The sequence below is a fragment of the Cavia porcellus genome, unplaced genomic scaffold (genome assembly GCF_034190915.1).
Source record: "Cavia porcellus strain 051 isolate PalLab524CR breed Dunkin Hartley unplaced genomic scaffold, mCavPor4.1 scaffold_6, whole genome shotgun sequence".
Classification (NCBI taxonomy): domain Eukaryota; kingdom Metazoa; phylum Chordata; class Mammalia; order Rodentia; family Caviidae; genus Cavia; species Cavia porcellus.
The window spans coordinates 20,122,050-20,141,504 of record NW_026947489.1 but is presented as its reverse complement, the minus strand read 5'-3'; the positions used below and the strand labels follow the sequence as shown (position 1 = coordinate 20,141,504).

General features: G+C 40.9%; 1 protein-coding gene across 4 annotated transcripts in view; it reads left to right on the top strand.

The window, feature by feature from the left end:
- Ntrk3 (neurotrophic receptor tyrosine kinase 3) overlaps nt 1-18,398 on the top strand; it is a 382,309-nt gene extending 363,911 nt beyond the window's left edge. For all 4 annotated transcript variants that reach the window (XM_063250018.1, XM_063250017.1, XM_003475257.5 and 1 more), the window contains one exon: nt 2,184-18,398. In XM_063250018.1, coding sequence (XP_063106088.1) covers nt 2,184-2,369 — 186 coding nt within the window. In that variant the 3' untranslated portion in view covers nt 2,370-18,398. The remainder of the gene's footprint in view (nt 1-2,183) is intronic.
- Nucleotides 18,399-19,455: the final 1,057 nt, after the last annotated feature.

Sequence of the window (19,455 nt, the reverse complement as noted above, 5' to 3'; positions counted from 1 at the left end):
CCTAGCGCACCCCTGCCTGTGCACTTCGGTACTCTAAAGAAAGCAAGGCTCGGAGTCAGAGTATTATTGGTCTTACGGGAAAAGTTTCTCTGGACACCTGAGCAGGCTTGTAGTAGCTAACAGCGTTGTGGTTTCTTCTAAGACTGCCTGGTGAGGCACTGCCCTTGAAGGCAGGCTTTCTGCCCCCAGCCACTTCTCCCACTCCACCCACCACAGCAGACAGGGCCTGGCAGTCATTAATAATGGGTTTCTCTACAGAAGTTGACAACATGGATAGTTTCCCATGAGAAGAGACACTCCTGAGTGCTTTTGATCTTAGCATCAGAAGCTCTTACTGTGGTTTGAATTGGATCCTTTTTCACAAAGGTAAAAGTAATAGGAGTACAAATTGGGCTGTCATACCAGTGGGGACTGAGAAGAGCTGGAGACCTGGTGGCCCTGCAGAGAAATAAGCCAAGTGAGCCACACAGCCTCCAGGCGGGTGCTGATACTCAATGGCTTGATAGACCATTCCAGGCCCAAGGGACAAGAGACAACACCCAGCACAAGGTAGCATTGGACAGCAAATGATGCTACAAGGCAGGAAAGCAAAGCAATTCTGTTGCCCTGTTGCCCAAGTAAATATAGACTAACATGGACAGGGAAGACGGACATTTGTTTGACTACTGAACTAGAGCTTTTCTGTTCATTTTTATCTTCACAAACAATTTTCCAGTGTGGAAACTGAAATTCTGGGTAAGTAGCTTGCTTGAGGTTACACAGTGTTAGAGACAGAGATTAAAACAAATTGAAAACTAAGAGATGAAACCTTGAAAATTCTCATATTCAGTTTCAGCCTTAGGCTGGGGGTAGCTCAGTGACAGAGAACTGGCTTAATACCCATAGAGGTCTGGGTCTGATGCACAGTGCTATTTCCCACCTTTCAAGATACGAATGCATGGCAAACACAGAACTGATCCTAACGTGGTCTGCTCTCCATTAACTTGTTTTGTTTCTGCTCCTCCTATGGCTATGTTTTCGCTATATTGAGCCATACAGTTTCTCTTCTTGGTTACACGTGGTACTTATGCTACTCCTAGGAGGTGGGCAAGTCAGATATTTGATTCCTGTGAGGTTAACTGATTTGCACTGGCAACTTAGTAGGTAGTAGTAAATGGTTAGTCTTAGCATTTAAGACTATTGGCCAGAATATACTGATAGTAGACATCAGTATAAATTAGTTTAATATATACACAGATGGTTTCACATAAAACCTTATCATTAGGTGTATATGTGTAAGTTAGAATGCACACATATTTCTTTGCCTTGTCTCGTATGAGTCATGATCCAGTGAGCACCTTTAGGGGCCAGATATAAATTTCTAATATCATCGTCTAATAAAACCAAGAGCTTCCTGAAGAAATGGCCAATGCTAAGTCTAGCAAAGTAAGTATTAGAAGTAAGATAAAACGGAAGTATCTGAAAGAAATGTAGAACAAAAATATGAAATTATATCAAACCTCAGGGGCCTCCCATTGAAAAGAATTCTCAATACCTAAAACAAGAATGAACTGAGCAACAGACTCTGTAGAATCCAATAATAAATAAAGGCAAAAAACAAACACACAAAGTCTTTAAAAGATGCAAGACACATGCTTCCATGCAAAGATGAGGGAAGACCTTTCTGCACTCAGAAACAAGCCTAGTTGTGTACACAGAGACTGTGACTGAGAGGGCATCAAGAGGAGAAGTGGGTGCTAACAGGAAAAATGGGAGCAAGGACCAAAGTGTGCAGAGTTACTTTAAGGGGGTTTTAAAGTCACAGAGACTCCTGAGAGGGGGAAGGAGGGGTTAAAAGTCAGTCACCACACGCAAGTGGAAAATGAATGGAACTGAGTCAACCTGGCTGAAATTCAGGACTATAAAAGAAGGAAGTAAAAGGGAAACGGGTGAGTCAATGTCAATTTTAGCCTGGCCCAAGAGGTAGCATTCAAAGAGCAGCAGCGGGCTCCACCAGCCCACCTGCTCCTTCCCCTAGAACCACTGTACAGACCAACATCAAAGTAGGTGCTCCTGCAACCTGTGCTTGGGGACTCTCTGCTTGGCACTAACACCATTAATAAACTTGCTGAGTTTTGCTGGGCAGGAGGCACGAGACCAAGGCTGGCCTTTGAATGTAACTCTCTTGCCCTTCTCTCCTGCAGGTCATTGAGTGCATTACACAAGGTCGTGTCTTGGAGAGGCCCCGTGTCTGTCCCAAAGAGGTATACGATGTCATGCTGGGCTGCTGGCAGAGGGACCCACAGCAGCGGTTGAACATCAAGGAGATCTACAAAATCCTCCATGCTTTGGGGAAGGCCACCCCAATCTACCTGGACATTCTTGGCTAGTGGCAGCTGGTGGTCAAAGATTCGTACTCTGTTGCCTCCTGTATCCCTGCCTCACATCTCCCTTTACCACCTCACAACTCCTTTCTTCCTTCCCTGATTGAAGGGAACATCTTCATATAAACTCAAGTGCCTGCTACACATACAACACTGAAAAAAAGAAAAAAGAACAAAAAAAGAAAGAAAGAAAGAAAGAACGAAAAAAAAAAAAAACCTTGTAAGGCAGTTTGGCTATATACATATATATATATTTATATATCTATCTATCTATATCTATAGAGAATACCTTCTCTAATACAGAGAGAAGCTGCTGATTTAGAAAACTATAAGACTTTAATGACTCAGAAAATCTTAAATATTATTAACCTAAATGAACATTCCCTTGACTTAAGCTGTGGACTGTGCTACTTCAGTTCTACGGATATCTGAGCAGATCTTGACCTTGCAGAGAGACAATCTTTGCTTTGGGATGGGAGGAGCTAGGGAGGCGCATAATCACTGTTGCGCATGAGTGCCATTACTAGGCACATGCGCAGACTGTGTTGACCTTGCTCAGCCGGAAGTGACTCAGAAGACCAGAATGCCTCCAGTCTACCCTCACCTTTGCCTCTTCGCCCTTCTCCATTGTTTCCACTTCTGGACAATTTTCTGATTGGTCCCTTCTACAGAGTACTGTCTTGATACCTTTGGGAAGCGCTGATGGCGCCTACCAGTAGACCCTGAACAATACCACAAAACCCAGACAAGAGCAGATTACATCTATTTTGAGTGGAAACCACGCCACGTTCCTTGCTAGATTCCAAGGGGATTTGTTCTTCTATCCTCTGAACTTCAAGAACTGCTTTCTGGACTAAAGAACCACAGAAGAATAAATAGCTGAAACCCGAATCTCGACAAGGCACTGCCACATGTCTTTCCTTCATTGGAATGACTCCTTGGCCCTACGTCTCATTTTCAGGCCCCAGGGGAGTTTTGGAGGGTGGGAAATAGATTCCTTCTCATTGGCTGCTAAAGTGGACAGAGCAGGTTTCAGGGGCTCAATAGCAAGAGACTTAGTTGGTTATTGGTCATTGTTAGACATGCTCCCTGGTCCTGTTTCTCATCTTGCAACCCTATGTTCTAGCCCCACCTCCTAGGATTCTATCAAGTACTAAGTGAGTCCCACTGCCAGGGAAAGAATCCAGGTTTGGTGAGAGCCTAGGGCAGTATGTGCTTCAGGGAGGCAGGCAGTGGTATGGGTCAGAGCCAGCAGGGAAGAATCTACTTACATGCTATCTGCTCCAGGGCCCTTAGCATTCTCCTCACGTTTCCAGCCCCTAGAAGGATTGATGCATCCACCTTTGAGCTTGCGAAAAGGCAGGGACTGAGAAATCACTTTTGTGTGCTGGGAATGAGGGAGGGGCTGAGGCTTCTCTGGGAAGTGTCCAATGAGTGGTCAGTCCTGCAGGCTGGGCATCTTAATGAGGACTGAGTGCTGACCAGGGAGCCAGAATGAAACATCTGGGCTAGGGCCAGGGCCCCGTGCCCCAGAAATCAGGGGAATCTCTGCTTTTGTGCTGCTGCCAAGGACCTCAGCAGATCAGATCTCTGGGCTCTCTGGCACAAGATGAGGAAATGCCCAGAGCCCCTTTGCTGGGGAGGAGAAGATGCACCCCTCCTGGGGCACCAGGCCCATCCACATCTCTTCAAGCACAGAGCTACCTAGTGGACTGACCTTTCCGAAACAGAATCCTCCTGGGAGCCTCTGATTTGCCCCCACTCCTGCCAGCTGAAGAACTGTCAGCTGGATGCCCTGGTCAGCTGAAATATGTGAATTCCTGTGTGGGGTTTAGGACTGAATTATGTGTTTGAGATTTTGCTATTTTAGATCTCAAAATGTTTTTATTCAAATAGAAAAGAGCTGTGTTCCAATCGTAGTCACAGCTGGGATTCAGGGATCAGCAAAGCTATGTGGAGGGACTGGGAAGAGAACTGGGTGAATGGAAGCTGGGGCTGGGTCTCCTCACTGTGCTGTACACCTAGTCTCTGAGGACTTTGGAGGAAAGCTTTTGAGGTTGACCACCTCAAGAGAACCCTCTGTTACCATCCAGCAGCAATTACTTCTCTTATTTCTATTCTTTGCTTCACCTGAAGCCCTTGGTCTGTGTGTGGGTTGTTAATGCTGGGTGGAAGGGCACAGTGCAGTTTTGATCTGTAAAGATGTTCAGGGATGGAATGACCTGAGGGACTTGAGGGCGAACTGTTTTCTGCACAGAAGAGATCCTTCAGTGCTTCTCTCACTGCCCTTCTCACATATCCTCTTCCAAAATATACTCTGTGGTTTTGATCCTCTTGGATATGGTCTGTAGAACCTCACAGTTGATAATGGGAGACGAAATGGTTTGGAAACTTGCAGACAACCAGGTATAAAGAATATGTGAAGGTTCAAATCATGGCACTGAGTCATCATCGCCAAATAAAACAAATTAATTCCTTGGGGAACAAGGACCATTGAAGGACCCTGAGCTTGTCAGCTTGGCTTTGTCTTAATGTCATAGCCCTGTGCATTGCCACTGGGGTCATGTCTTGGTTATGTGCACCAGGAGCAGCCACCTACGGAAGAGTGCATGAGAGAGAGAGAGAGAGAGAAAGAGAGAGAGAGAGAGAGAGAGAGATTGGTAGAATTAATAGAGGTAGACTGGGATGACATTTTGCACTTTTTTTCTGCTCTGTGGAGTTCCTACATGTTAACCAAGACATGTATAAAAATTTAGAGTGTAAAGGAGGCAGAGAATAGGGCTATGGCCTAGGGGTGTGCAGAGCATAGTATTCCTCCTATTCTGAAAGCGAACCAGAAAGACCTGCTTCACTATCTTAGGTTCCCATCTGTCATACAAGGTGTGTCCTTGCTAATTTTTGGCCCTCTTCTGGCTCTGAATTCTTATATTCAAACAGCATCAAGATCCTGTGTAAATCTTTTCTGAGCATCACTCTGAAATGTCTGGCTAGTCTTTCTCAGGCCTTGGGTAAGTGGAGGCAGTTGCCTCTGAGAGCACACTAGACTTGTGCTGGGATCACTTCTGGTAAGAATGTCCTCTTCTCTTTTGTATCCATGTCTTCAAAAATCAGAGTCTGAAAAAAGAGTATGCTAGATGCACAGAAAGCATTTGTTCTTGTTTTCCATCTTTACCTTTTATTGTACCAGAAAAACACTATCTAAGGTTTATTTATTTATTTATATATTTATTTTTAGAAGACCCCGTGTGTTTAAATGGGTCACTGAATCATATCTCATCAGCCAATGTGGCTGCTCCCGTGTACTCCACTCTCCTCCTCTCATGCTCAAAATGCTTACACCTTAAAAGAGCACAGCAGCTGGACTCTGAGTGTTTCACGTGCAGCAAGCTCCGTGTAGTGATTTGTGAATATTCTTGGAAACCAAGGGTGATGTCCTGGCCATGCTGTTCTCACCTGGTCCCATTATAGAATGAACATAAGTGACTTTCTGTCACATGCTCACCTCAGGTCAAGATACTATGGATGAGGGTCCTCCATGTTCCTTTTGGCTTTAGACATGAACCAAATGCTGGCCTGTAATTGTATCTCTGATCTTTGAGTGGACTTTGGAGATCACTAAACCTCCCTTAGTCAGCAGACGAAGGACTTCCACTCGGTAGGCTATGCACAAATTGTCTTGGGGAGAGGCTTCCTACTAGAGGTAAATGGTCTTTTGATCTTCTGGGTTCAGACTGAGCACTGACATTCTTTTCTGGTGATGATTACTTATCGGAACACACTAGTGCAAGTATTTCTGGTGCTAAATACTACAGAAACCAACATCAACAGAAGATCTTTCAGCTTCTTTCTGGGCCTGCATGAACTCATCTCAGGAATGAAAGAGTCAGTTATGCTAGGAAGGCACAGGGAACATCAGAAAGATCACAACTGCTGGATTTTCTCTTGGTTACCCAGGTAACTTTGGCTAAACAATTAATCTCTCAAATTATCCAATTTTCTTTCTGATACATTTAAGTGGTTGAAGTAGATATACTTAGGGGCCATTTCAGTTTTTTAAAAAAAGCAGTTATGTTCCTTTCCCATCAACTCCAAAGCTTACTTGTTAGAAATGAGATAAAATTAAAGGTAAGGAGGGATAGAGGAAAAAAGTTACCAATGGCGAAGGGATTGATCACTGATGGGGCAAAAAGAAAGTTCAACATCTGGTGTGTCTGTGGGATACTGGTGGAGGTGGTGGCCAGGCAAACAAGCCTCATCCAGAACATCTGTATGTTCAAGAGAAACTGCTTGCTCTAGTTTACACATTAGAACTAGTTCACACATTAGAACTAGTTGTCATTTCCCTCTCAGCACCGACATGCCCAAAGTCAGCAGATACTTTTCTGACACATGGAACAGGTTTGCCCACTTCTCACTGGCAACTCAAACTCAGGGTCAAAAACCAAAAGATCTTTATCTTTAAATACTAATTGTAAGGAACTAACATACTGGAAAGAAGACATGTTGAAAGTTGCAAAGTCTTTATCCAAGTCCTCACCATTCAGAAATGGACCATGGGTTTTTCCTTTCTTTTCTGAACCAAAAATCAGTATAATTTTGACTATGAGGTACAGTTATCACAATGAACAGTCATAATTTGGGGTCTTCTCAAGGCATTGCTCAGAATATAGAGTGTAGACATAACAACAGATGCTTATCGAGTGAGCCTATGTGGCAGCAATTCAGAGGGCCGCCCTCCGTTGCTTCTGAGATGTCTCCTGTCCACTTCAGTTGAGAGCCAGACTCTAGAATGGCTAGTGGAATTTGCCTTAGAGCAAAATACAGCCCCTGAAGCCTAGGCCTTAAGTACGCAGCCACTCACTATGGCTTTGTTGCCTTTGAGCTCCATCTTCTTTCACACCAAATAAATCATTTCGGTCACTACTCAATAGGTTCTAAGGAAAAATTCTAAGTTTTTGTGCAACTAATGAATGAACTATTAATGCAGATTCCAGAAAATGTTTTGGGATTGCTTGAACACCACTGCAAATAATTCTCTAAGGAAAATGCAGATATATGTAAATTGTATATCTTATCTACATGTGCATATTTGGTTGGAATGGTTTCAGAGAAGGACTGCCTAGAGTTAGCACATTGATTGGGATATGGAGTTCCCTTTGCATCTTATATTTCTTGTGGATGAGACTGGCTTCAAAGATATTCAGCATGGTTCTGATGGGAAATCTGTCATCTTGTAATGTTTGGTCATTGGTGCTCTCCAGATTAAATTATCTTGACAATAACATTCTGAGCATGAGAGTATCACTGTTCCTGGTTGCTTAATATATCACCACATAGAACTGTTCCTATTACACTTTATGTGGGAGCTGGTTTAGAAGTCACTCACTGCAGAGGACTCCTTCCCCAAGAGGGACGGGAGAGAGGGCATGTGAGATGCTGATATGTGATTACTCTTTCTGAAACGCATTACTGACTTTTGTCATTGTGGTGAATATTCGTCATTGCATTGGGTTTAGGACTTTTGCTCTGAGTATGGTCTGCTCTTCCTAAAGGGATCTGAATCTTGGCTTCTGAAGGGATTTCTGTTTGCTTGGTACATTCTTCCCAAGCAGTTTCTTTGGCTGCCTATAAAATACTTATACTTTGGAACAAGAAATGCCTGTGACTCAAGTTTCAGTGTGCCAACATAGGTATTCTTAGAGCGAGCTGGGGAGCACGAGACTCCTTGAGCATGGCTGGAAGCCTAGATCAAAGTAACGAAGGTCATATTCTTCTTCCTTTTTAGTAAACTACTAAGTTCCAAGTTTAAAGCAAGGCCTGGCTTGATATTTGCAGTGGGGAACAGTGTCTCAAATCAATGAAATGGGCTCCGTCCCTCATAGTGGCAAAACAGTAAGTCCTGTTATTGTTTCTAATCACTCAGGAATATGTTGCTTGATGTGTGGGCCATGGCCCAAGATTTCAAGAGGTAATTCTAGCAGACAAACAGATAAGTTTCTTCTAGATGTAGCAAGGCAACACAGATGAGAAAAAAAAAAAAAAAAAACAACAACTACTAAATACTTATTTCTAAGAACATCCAGGCTCTCAAGTTGTACTTTTTGATTTTGGTGTGTTAGGAGATTTGCTTTCCTTGCATCTTAGCTGATGAGAAGCTTACGCATCCCTTCTGCAAAGCCACAGCAAGACACAGAGCTCAGATCTCTAGTGTGCACCCTGAGATTCTTTTCACTGTGACATTCCCCAACTCTGAGAAATGCAAACTTCAAAGTCTATCCTTTTTACTTAAAAAGAGTTTGTGAGATTTACATTTTAAAAACTCTTAACTTTGTAATGCTTTAAATGATAGGACACATTCAATACTCAGTATCCACCTCCTACCCTGAAGTCTGTCCTGATTCTGTTTCCATTTAACAGCTACCTGACAACTCTGAACCTGACTCTGGAGTACATAAAACAAATCTGGTGCAGGTCACTTGATTCTGCTGTCCACAATAGGGAAGTAAATAGATATTCTCTCTCTCTCCTTTTGCTTTTTTGTTTTCCTTTTTTCCTCCAGATTCCGTGGTACAGACAATCCACCTTCTCAAACTCTGTGAAAGTCTTAATAAGAGGTGAATCTCAGGCCCACAAACAGTTTGGACTTCAAATAGTAAGAAAATTGGCACTGAATGATTCGACACACAAAGCAGAAAACTTTCATTTCCTGCAAGCAGGATGGAATTGACTGTTATATTAGACTTCTGAAGGAGCCCTGCCCTGGAGTAATTTCAGTACTGTCAGACAATGTTGACATCTAGATTAACCTCTGTGCAGTGAATTTTACTGCATAGCTCATTGAGATGCGTGCGGTATGTTTCTGTAAATCCCATCTGGAACTCTTGCTGGCCTACCCTCTTCGACCTGCCTCTGTCTTTCCCACCTACTTTTCTCACAGCCCGTGAACTTTCAGCCTCCAGGAGCAGAGGAGCTCTGGCTGGGGTCTCACCCTAAGAGAGGAAGCTTTTCCCTTTTCTGCCCACAGTGCTGAGCCAGGCAGAGTGACAGTAGTTGTCACTGTACTGGGTTTCCTTGAGAGGACTGCAAATCAAGGTATGAAACCCACGAGGCTGATGACAAGGAGTCTTGTAGCATATCGTGATACAGCACAAAGGAATGAAATGATTTGTGGAAAATGGGAGTGCCCCATATCAGTTAGCTGTGCTCGGGGACCTCTAGTCTTTTGGAGTTTCAAAGGCCAGACACAAGGTCATGATTGCATCCAGATGGGGCAGGTGAATTCTGACGGACAAAAGTGTGTCCTCTACACAGCTGCTTCTCTAGACAGAGGAATCAGCTGTTCCCTTGGCACTAGTTTGTCAACCCTCTTTAAGGCCCAGTGAACTTTAGAATGGACTGAACCCTGTATAACTTACTGTGTGATGGCACAGTGAGACACAGAGCCAGAAGCAGCTCAGAGCTGTGATCACAAGTTCTCTACAAACTTGGGCCATTACTGATATTGAAATTTTTGATAAAAGGCTTTCAGCTTAGCTTCAGCTCCCTTCATGCTCTGGATTTGTGGAAATATTCCACATTACCACAGGCATTTTTGAAAACTTCCCCCAAGGTGTTAGAATAGTGTACAACAAATTTTTCTGCAATTTTTATGATACTGACTCCACTTCTTTTTTTTACTCTGTGAATGTGTGTGTGTGTGTGTGTGTGTGTGTGTGTGTGTGTGTACATATGTGTTTTCCTAGAGATTGATCCCAGGGCCTTTGCACTGAGCTATACCCCCAGTTCTTTGGTATATTTTGAGACAGGGTTTCACTAATTCACCAAGTTGCCCAGTCTGGGCTTAAATTTGCCATCCTTTGGCCTCAGCCTCCCAGAATGCTGTGATTCTGATCTCTTTAAAACTAACTTTTATACTTTACTTATCTTTAATATGAGTAGTAAGAACCTCCTTGTATGTTTTTAGATATTTCTTTAGGAGAACTGAAAGTTTCCAGATGAGCACATTGTGTTTAGTTTATTGACAGGGAAAATTGATTTCTGAGCAGAGTAACATTGCAGTCATAGAGAAGTACTCTTGATGATTTTGTTTACAAGCAATTATCAGTGTGCTTTGTTCTAGATGCTAAAGCTCACATAGTTCCATCTTCATTTATCATTTTATTATTTATGTCATGATACTTGGTTACATGCACAAATATGCATACTTTGTGCACGCAAATGCCTCAATAATGTCTGTGTAAAAACCATGAAGTCACATCTGTGTTGCTTCTATTAACCACTGTGTGCATATGTGTGCAAATAAGTGTGCATCACCTTTTGTTTCTTAATCCTTTATATTGCTGTACTGCTATCAATACATAGCCTTTGGTTTTTTGCACTTCAGAATTTTTACAAAGTTTTTTTTTTTTTTTTGAGGGAGAAAATTCTGATTTTCTCAAAGACTATATATTTAAATGCAAGACTACTTTTCTTTTTATAAACAAAACCCAAACTAAGCCTTGATTCAATTTTTATTTAATTAATTTTGTGGGAAGAAAGACATAAAACTGATGCCTGCATAATAAACATTAAGTGCAAATATAAATATGAACTAAAGTAAGCAAGTTATTGAATCTGTCCTTGGGCTGAAGCAATTAGTCAGATATAAAACTCAAACAATCCAAAGGGTTTGCAGTGTGAAGTGGAAAGGTTAGCACGGGGCAAAGCTGAGAGCTGAGCTGATAGCTAGCAGGCTCAACGGGCTGTTCCTCGGCTGGGTGACCGTGTAAGTCCCCTCAGCTATGTGAGCCAATGTAGTACTCATGTCTTTTTTTAAGTGGGCAGCTGGCAGCTAGTCGCAGGCTTTTGCCTCTTCTGCTATTGTAGTGACAGGGAAAGTCAAATTTATTCCTTTTCATTGCTCAGATTTGTTACCCATGGAGAATCAAGATTCCCCCTTGCACGAGTGTGTAAACATCTTCATTCTGGTCACTGGCACCTTCAGTATAACTCTTGCAGCTCTCTTTTGAAGGCTTTCCAAACTGGATTCTTTCCTCCCATCTCATCCCTGAAAGGATTAAGTCCTATCTGTGAGAAGCTAGAGAAAGATCTAGTGGTTCATCCCCCTCTGCTCTAACCTGAGCGTCAACAGGCTTGTGATTTAGCCTTGGGTTTCCCCAGCCATCCATCTCTTTCCAGCTCTGAGGACAAAGTGATTAGCTCCTTATTAGCACTTCATTACAGGCCTTTTTTTTTGCACAACAGACCCTAGGACAGTGAGACTATTATAATGCCTCATTCTGTCTTTGAAGTCATCTCATCTATCTGATCAGGAAAGGGGAGGCTTTCCCACACATATATCTTCATCCTAATTTTTCATTCTTGTTTTCTGGCTGTTAAATATACTGTTAAGTGTAAGACCATGATTTTACGTTTACCTAGGCCCCTATGATCAAGGGTATACTATATCATTATAGAATAAGAGCTTCAGTCAAGTTTTTATTTAGTGGAGTGGCTATCAGATTGACATGTGTATTTGAAGAAGCTTGCAAAATTTGGGTGTAAGATGTGGCCAGAGACTTTTTCAATTAAATAAAATCTTTATTGTGCTAGTGCCAGAAAGGTTATACTATAAGAACAGAATTGAGCCCAGGGTGCTAAGAAAGCTTGAGATAGGAAAAAATCACTCAAAGAGCTGGGAAACTCAACCTCATGTTCACCAAATCATCACATATTAATAGATGCTTCAGCCTCTTCCCTTCAGTGCCTCTAAAAAACACTAAATATCCACCTTTGCTGTTCAAAACAAATTATTCATGTCTGACTCAGTCGTGATTTTAAAAAGTCATAAAAAACAACCATCTAGAAATAGTTTAATAGTAGTTCTTTTCCTAATCCCTACTAACATTTTCAATGATATTTTTGATTTTTTCATTTTTATTGCTTTAGGAAAAACTAAGGGGTCCATTTTAAAATGTTGCCTAAGTAAAATGGCAAGACAGATTGAAAATGGTGAGTAGAGATAGTATCAGTAGGAGACGGAGGTCTGGAAGAATGACCTTTAGAGAAGCATTGGCATTTTTGTGTCTTTGCCTCGATCTACAAATCCAACCAACCAACCAACCAACCAACAAACAAACAAACAAACAAGCAAACACAAAGTCACACTGTTAATACTAGAAGTGCTCACAGTTGTCAACAAAGAGTGCTTTGTGGGCTGTTCAGAGTCCCTTGAGTAGGTAGAACTGACTCTTTGGATAGAAGTGTTGTACACAGTCTTTCAGGGTATGAAGCTCAGAGCTGCTTTTAAATTGCACTGTGTTTGGAGGAGCAATTTCTTTTAATTCATCCTGAAATCTGGTTCTTAAATGTTATATCATTAGTGTTTTCTCCTTTGACTTACCATTGAGCATCTAGTGATGAAAAATGGTTTAAAAACACAAGCACACAGGGCCGAGTTTACTGATTTGGCTCTGTCATTGAAAAGAAACTTTTGGTTGATTTTATTTTCAGGCTTAGAACCATGATTTTTTTAGGGAATTGGCATCTCCTGCTGCATGTCACTTCTTCCCATTCATTGCTTTCATGAGGTTCTATAGATTTTCCCATAATTCTTTGTGAAATAAGACTGTAAAGTTTCCTCAATAAATTCATAGTGAAGCTAACTTGCAGGGAGCACTGAAGTGACAGTGATCTAGAAGCATTTTAGGGCCAGTGGTCTCAGCACGGGAAAATAACTGTAAGATGGAAAGAACTGCTCTAGCAAAGACCAAACACAAAGCCACCACTACCCCAAGCACAGCTAAAAGGTGAGTGGGAGTCCCACCGAGGACCTGGTTTGGCTGAGAATGAAGCCCTTGACAGTAAGTGCTGAGATGAGATCACCAAGGCTTCAGCAGTGATGCCGTTTAGAGCCCCTGAAATAATCCTAGGTGTTTGTGATGCCAACCCCTATTTTAAGTAGCTTACAGCGGTGACTACTTGACAAGATAAATCTTTCCAATATTATTTCCTTTCAATTCCAAAGCAATCATCAGGTGTGATGTACCTGACAAGATGCAGTGCATTTATTACAAGAATTTTGACCAATCTAAAGAAAAATCAGAATAAAGCTGAATATACAAAATGCTGAGAAATTCATAAATGCTTTTATTTGAGTTCAGAATACCTCAGTTCTCTTTTCTCTTCTTACCTTCTACTCAACCTTCATTTTTCCTATATGGGATAGTAAAACCTTTGTTTTAGATCTCTGTCTAGATGATTTTTCTCTTACAGTTGTCTAGCAGGCAGAAAGCATCCTAGCTCTCTTTGAAATGAAAATCCAAATTGGGTTGTGTTTTTTAAAGTTGGGGTGTGAAGTTGGAGAAGGCAAGCTGGCTCAGGGTGATGTTTTGTAATTCATTCTGATAATCTTGAGGAGGTGGGTACCTTCATTGCACTGCAAAAGTCCAAGTTGTCTCACTGTATAACTTCCTAGCATCACCACTGAGTAGTCAAGGGTCTCAGAGCTATCATTTGAGAGGTAACTCACTAAATATGGGAAATTTGAGCTTCTTTGTTACAAAAACAGCTAGAATCTACTTCGGTGCTTGATTTCTTTCCCCATTCTGGAAGTTCCACTTTTTATGGGATATTTTCATTCCAAGGCTAGCAAAAATTGATCAAAGCTGGTATCTAAAGCAAGGGCACCCCTACACCTATCAGAACTGAAGACAATCCAGTTGACTCACGTTATTTTTCTGGTACCCCATGATATCAAGGGATTTTTTGATTATGTATGCGTAGAGCACAGAGGGTTAGCATGAGGGAACTGTCAACTTAAAAGGGAAGGAAATCAATTTGAGACAAGAAAATTCTCACATTGTATGTGAGAGAAAACAGTAGTGCTGTTGTGTTTAGCAAAGACAGGTGCACTGTTCAAGGAGGGTTCATGTCCTTCTTCGAGTTGGCTTTAGTTGTTGACATTGTGTGTGTGTGTGTATGTGTGTGTGTGCGCACATGTGTATGCACATGTGTATGTCTGAGGGTGTAGAAGCAGATAGGAATGAGTTGTGTATAAGTTTAGATTGTCCCTTGATAACAACACAAGGTCTTCTCACTTTCCAGAAATGTGACAGTAAAATTAGAGCTCAAGAAGAATTCAGAGCTCCATGTTTCAGTACAAGGTAAAGTTTTACCCAAATATTTCCTTTGAAAACATTCAGTCAATAACAAACCAAATTAACTTGACATCAACAATTAGTATTACACAACAAAGTTAGGAGGCAGCATCTGCAGACCCTGCTGCCACATGTGTTACGGGATTTTATTCTAAGGGCACAGGGCCATGGCTGCACATGAGGGAATATGCCTGTAAGCCTGAATGGGGATTTGGGTGACATGGACTGTCCTGTCATATTTTGACAATGCATTCATTCTGCTCTGCAGAAAAACTAGCGTAGCTTTAGGGATATTTTTAATTTGAAATGGTATGAAAAAAGAGACTTTTGGAACAATTTTTGAGGACTGTTGCCTAAGGCCAGCCTTTGGTAAAAGGTTTTTCCATTTGATCAGCAAAGCTTCTGGCTTTGCCCAACCCAGAGCACAAGTTCTGTAATGAATTCTTGAGTATCTTTTTCAGCACCAAGGACAGCAAACACCCCCCTCTCAATTGACCTAGGGCCTACCTACTAACCTGCTCCCAATCCTAAATTCAGGGGCTTGCATCTTCTATTCATCCCCAAACCTACAATAGCTTTTATTTTTTCCCCAACGCTGAGTTAGCTATTTCTGTTGTTTTCTTGACCTGATAAATACTAGGGTTTGAACTAACCTACTCAATTCTTGCGGCTTAGAAGATGGGGAAGATGCTAAGATGTTGGTGGAGGGCATACTTTGGAACAGGCTCCCCTTAAAAAAGCCTTTACAGATTCCCTTGACTTGTAAACTCTCCAATATTGAACTCCTTATAGGAGTATTATTTTGAAATTTCTGATATTCAATATTTTGAAATTTTTGCATATCCCCCACAATATACAAATCTCTGTTTCACTTGGTGTGCATATGGAGGCAATATTTCACAGTGGTTGATCAGGATCAGAGAACTCAGCAGATAGAGATGGCCCCAGGTAAGCTGCTATGAGGCATTTTGGAGACTCAAGGGAGGCCACTATTTGCTTGTCAGCATCCTTCATCTTTTCCATTGGTCAGCAGCTATTTTTGTCTTGAAAAATCATGGTAAGAATGGAAATAGGTCCTCAGAAAGTAGGTCTTCAGGCAGAGTGAGGTAGTACACTGAGCCCATAGGGTAGCAGAAGCACATGCTGCTAACTTTCCTTTGTGATTGGCCAGTTTTCATATAGCAGAATAATACACAAATATCACCCTAAAGCAGCACTCTCTTTTCTTGACTAGTTGGCATCTTCCTCACCACTCATGTCAGGATGGGTCCTGTGCTTGTAAGGCAAGACAACCTCTGCAAATTTCATCTTAAGCACTGTCTCATGCTGCACAGATGTTAGAGAAACTCTACTTTGTCTGTCTCTGGGCTATCCAAGGCTCAAGGCTACTACTCTCTCACTTCCTTTTTCTTTTCATTGCTAATTATCATAATTTTTAACAGATAGTGGTGAAAGAACATTAAGATTTCTTTTAAAGATGGGTAAGAAAATAAGCCTATTCCAGTATTAACATTTGTCATGCACAAAGAGCCATGACATCAGTCTATCTAGATTATTCTTATGAACACTGGGGTGGGTAGGCTTCAAGTTCTTCTATTGAGGCCCCACAGAATATGGAAGCTTTTTAAATATTTAAATTGAGGAATAATCCTAGTTTAGAAAGAGCATGATCAACAAAGACTAGCATCAATAGAAGGTATTTTTTTCTGTAGAGCAAAGAAAGTGTTGAAAATTCACTGTTACTGGACAAGTGACATACTGGCCAGTGGAAAGGTAGCCTGAGACCAGAAACACAGAGCCGGATGTACAGGTGATGTCAATAGAAGCTTCAAGAGGGAATATGCCAGAGGATTAAACCTTATAAAGGGTCTCAATACTTTTTCCGGAAAAGTCCTAAAATCTTCAAGGGTACTTGTAACCCTCTGCCTTTTCAGAGGCGAGCTCAGCTCTACTTCTGGGTTCTTAAGGCAAATGCCCTACAAACACCAAAGTCTTGTATTTTCCACTCTCAGTCAGTGCTGGCTGTCTTGAGTGGTTATTTTTCCCTTTCCTAAGTGTAAGGGACTTGTTTTCAGGAGAAGTGTCCTTTAAACATCCAGCTAAAACTGGAGGTAATTTTTTGCATGAATGGCTTTTTACAGCTAGGTCTAAAGCAGAACAAAACTTGTATTAAACTAAGTGCTACTTTACATATCTTATTTCAAGGGAAATGAAGGATTTATTGCCGTGTAAATGATATACACTTATTTGTTTCCTACTGGACATTACATGTCCCTTTATCTTTCAGCTGATATTGTGCAGCAAACTTTCAATATCTGGAAAATCAGCTGGTACCTACTTCAGTGCATTAGTAGGATATTATGTTCTCAGAGGGGAATTTTGCAAATGAAGTTTGGGTGCTGTTGTAACTGATTTCCATCCCCTACCCCTAAGCTTTCTCTACTAAATATCTGTAAAGTGATTCTATCTTGTCTGATCCTATGTGTTTGTGTGTATTTCCCAGTGTCTGTATAGATATATTGGCTACCTGCAGGATTATCTGGGTTATGGCAACTGCTGAGCAGTGGTGCATTGGGCATACGGGCCACATGCTGTATGTTTGCACACTTGTTCAGGGCCAATCTAATTCACTCACAAAGTTTAAAAAAAAGGAATGCAATTTGGCTTCAACAATGGATATTGTATTTCCAAGTCATCATTAATTAATGGAGACTGTGACAGAAGCTGAGTTGAAGTGTGTTTAAGTAGATGTTATGTCATTTATTTAAATTTCATTGGTTATTCTTGTGTTCTATTTTATCGTATAAATATTCCTTCAGGATACTTGTTTGATTTTTCCCCAGGCCACTAGGAAGTACTTATTGTGATTTGTTTCCCATGATTTGAATCCTAAATTTGTTCCTATTGATGACTGTGGTTTTAGTAAAATTGGTTTAACTAATAGTTCCTTTCTTTGAGGTATATTTTCATCCATTCCTTTATTTTATGGAAAATTAATACTTTGACTATGCTAACTTTATTTGCATCATGGCAAGTTTTGGGAAGTTAATCCAGTTCAGTGACAAGCTCATTTGCCTAGAGAAGAAGATCATTGTATAAATAAAACTCTTAATAAAAGGTGTTTTATGCAAAACAATTCAAGAGAAAAAAAGAAAGATCTTAAAACAAAAAATAATGTGATTTGATAAGATGGCCCCAGAGTAGAGGGGGTGTGTTCTTGGCTGGTATTAGGGTAACTGGAAAAGGCAAGTGCCCACCTTTCTCTACTGCCCGTCCCACCCTTCCTCCCTCCTCAACCTCAAAAGAAAACAGAAGATTATTTTTTTAAACTGTATTAATAATTTATGTTTAATACAAAAGGATGATTTCATCGTGTCACCAAAGGTCGTTTCTCTCATTGTGCATGCCCTCTGCTCTCGGCCCCACACCAGCAGCCCGTTCTTCACCCTCATGCTTCCATCGCAGGGCAAACCTACGTCTTCATCAGAAGCCATGGGTGTTGGAGTTCCTTGTGGGGGCAGAGATTTAACACCATGACACTAATAAGAACCATTCTTCCCTTTCAAATGGTTAATTATTGCAAGAAGGCAAACTCTTTTCTTGGCTTTTGTTTCAAAACATTTTATACATATATATGTATATATGTGTGTGTATGTATGGATATATGTATGTATATGCACATGTACATGTATATATGTATATATCCATCTCTGATATAAATATAATCATGTGTGAGAATTATAAATATTCCTGGGTCATATGTCTGTCTCTCATAGTATCATGTCGTCACTGTTATGTTAACGACTCCATTTATTGACTGATGAAATTATGTGTAGATCTGTATTCTCCTGACATAGTTTATGTAGGGTCTATTCTCAAATAAAGTATAAAACAACAATGTGCTTGGTTAATTTGGATTTATTGCATGATACGGAAGTGTGCCAAATTTAAATGTGGATTGAAATAGATTTGTATGTGTTCCAAATGTGGCGAAAGAGCACGGGATCTCGTGTCATCTTGAGAACTGGAACTCTGCTTTGCTGAGGGTAAAAGGAGTTTGTGTGATTTTTAAGACTGTCCAGAAATTGAATGTTGGCTTGTAATGAGTGTTTCAAAAAGTGCACACATATATTATTTGGGACAGTGTCCAGACAATGAATCTAATGCCTCTAGCTCTAGGTCATGATGATGCCCTGTTATCACATACAATTTTGTAGTCATCCTCATAGCTAACAATCATTTAAGAAAGCTCCCAGGGTTGGAAGACATGTTCTCCTGGATATCTTTTTACTCCAAAAGTTTTATAGTTCCTTAACATACTTACTTCAAGCTCCTTTCCTCTCTTCTCTTGAATTTCCCTCTCTTTCTCATTCTTTCTTCTTTACTTCATACAATGTACTTTCTTCAATAATATTTGAAGACTTTCCCCCTTAATTTGTTTTAAAACTATTGATAAAATTGGAGAAAAGGGAGTAGGGGAGAGAAAGAGAAGGAATAGAAAGTAATTCCACTCTGAAAAGTTCAGCAGAGCGGCAGAGAGGTGGAAGACAGGGTTTCTCTACAATGATACTGTGCACATTTTGGATGAGATAACTGATTTTTACAGGAAATTGTCCTCTACATCCTACAGGATTTTGAAAAATGTATTTTTTAGTTGTATTAGCGGCTTTTCCTCTTCCCAGAGTGTGATAATCCAACCTATCTCTGAACAGTGCCAAATACTGGGTTTTAGGGGAGCAGATGCCCTAGTTTACAACAGTTTAATTTTCATGGCTGACTACACAATGTGACACAAAGAGGGATCAAAGAACTATAAGGATCCTTTCATTCCTCGGTTCTTTCTAGGCCACCTTTCTGGCTGTACTTCATGGTAAACTTGCTACTTTTAAGTATATTTCCCTTCAAAGATCATTCCTGAAAATCAGATTACAACCCCATGTTTCAATTTCTGATAG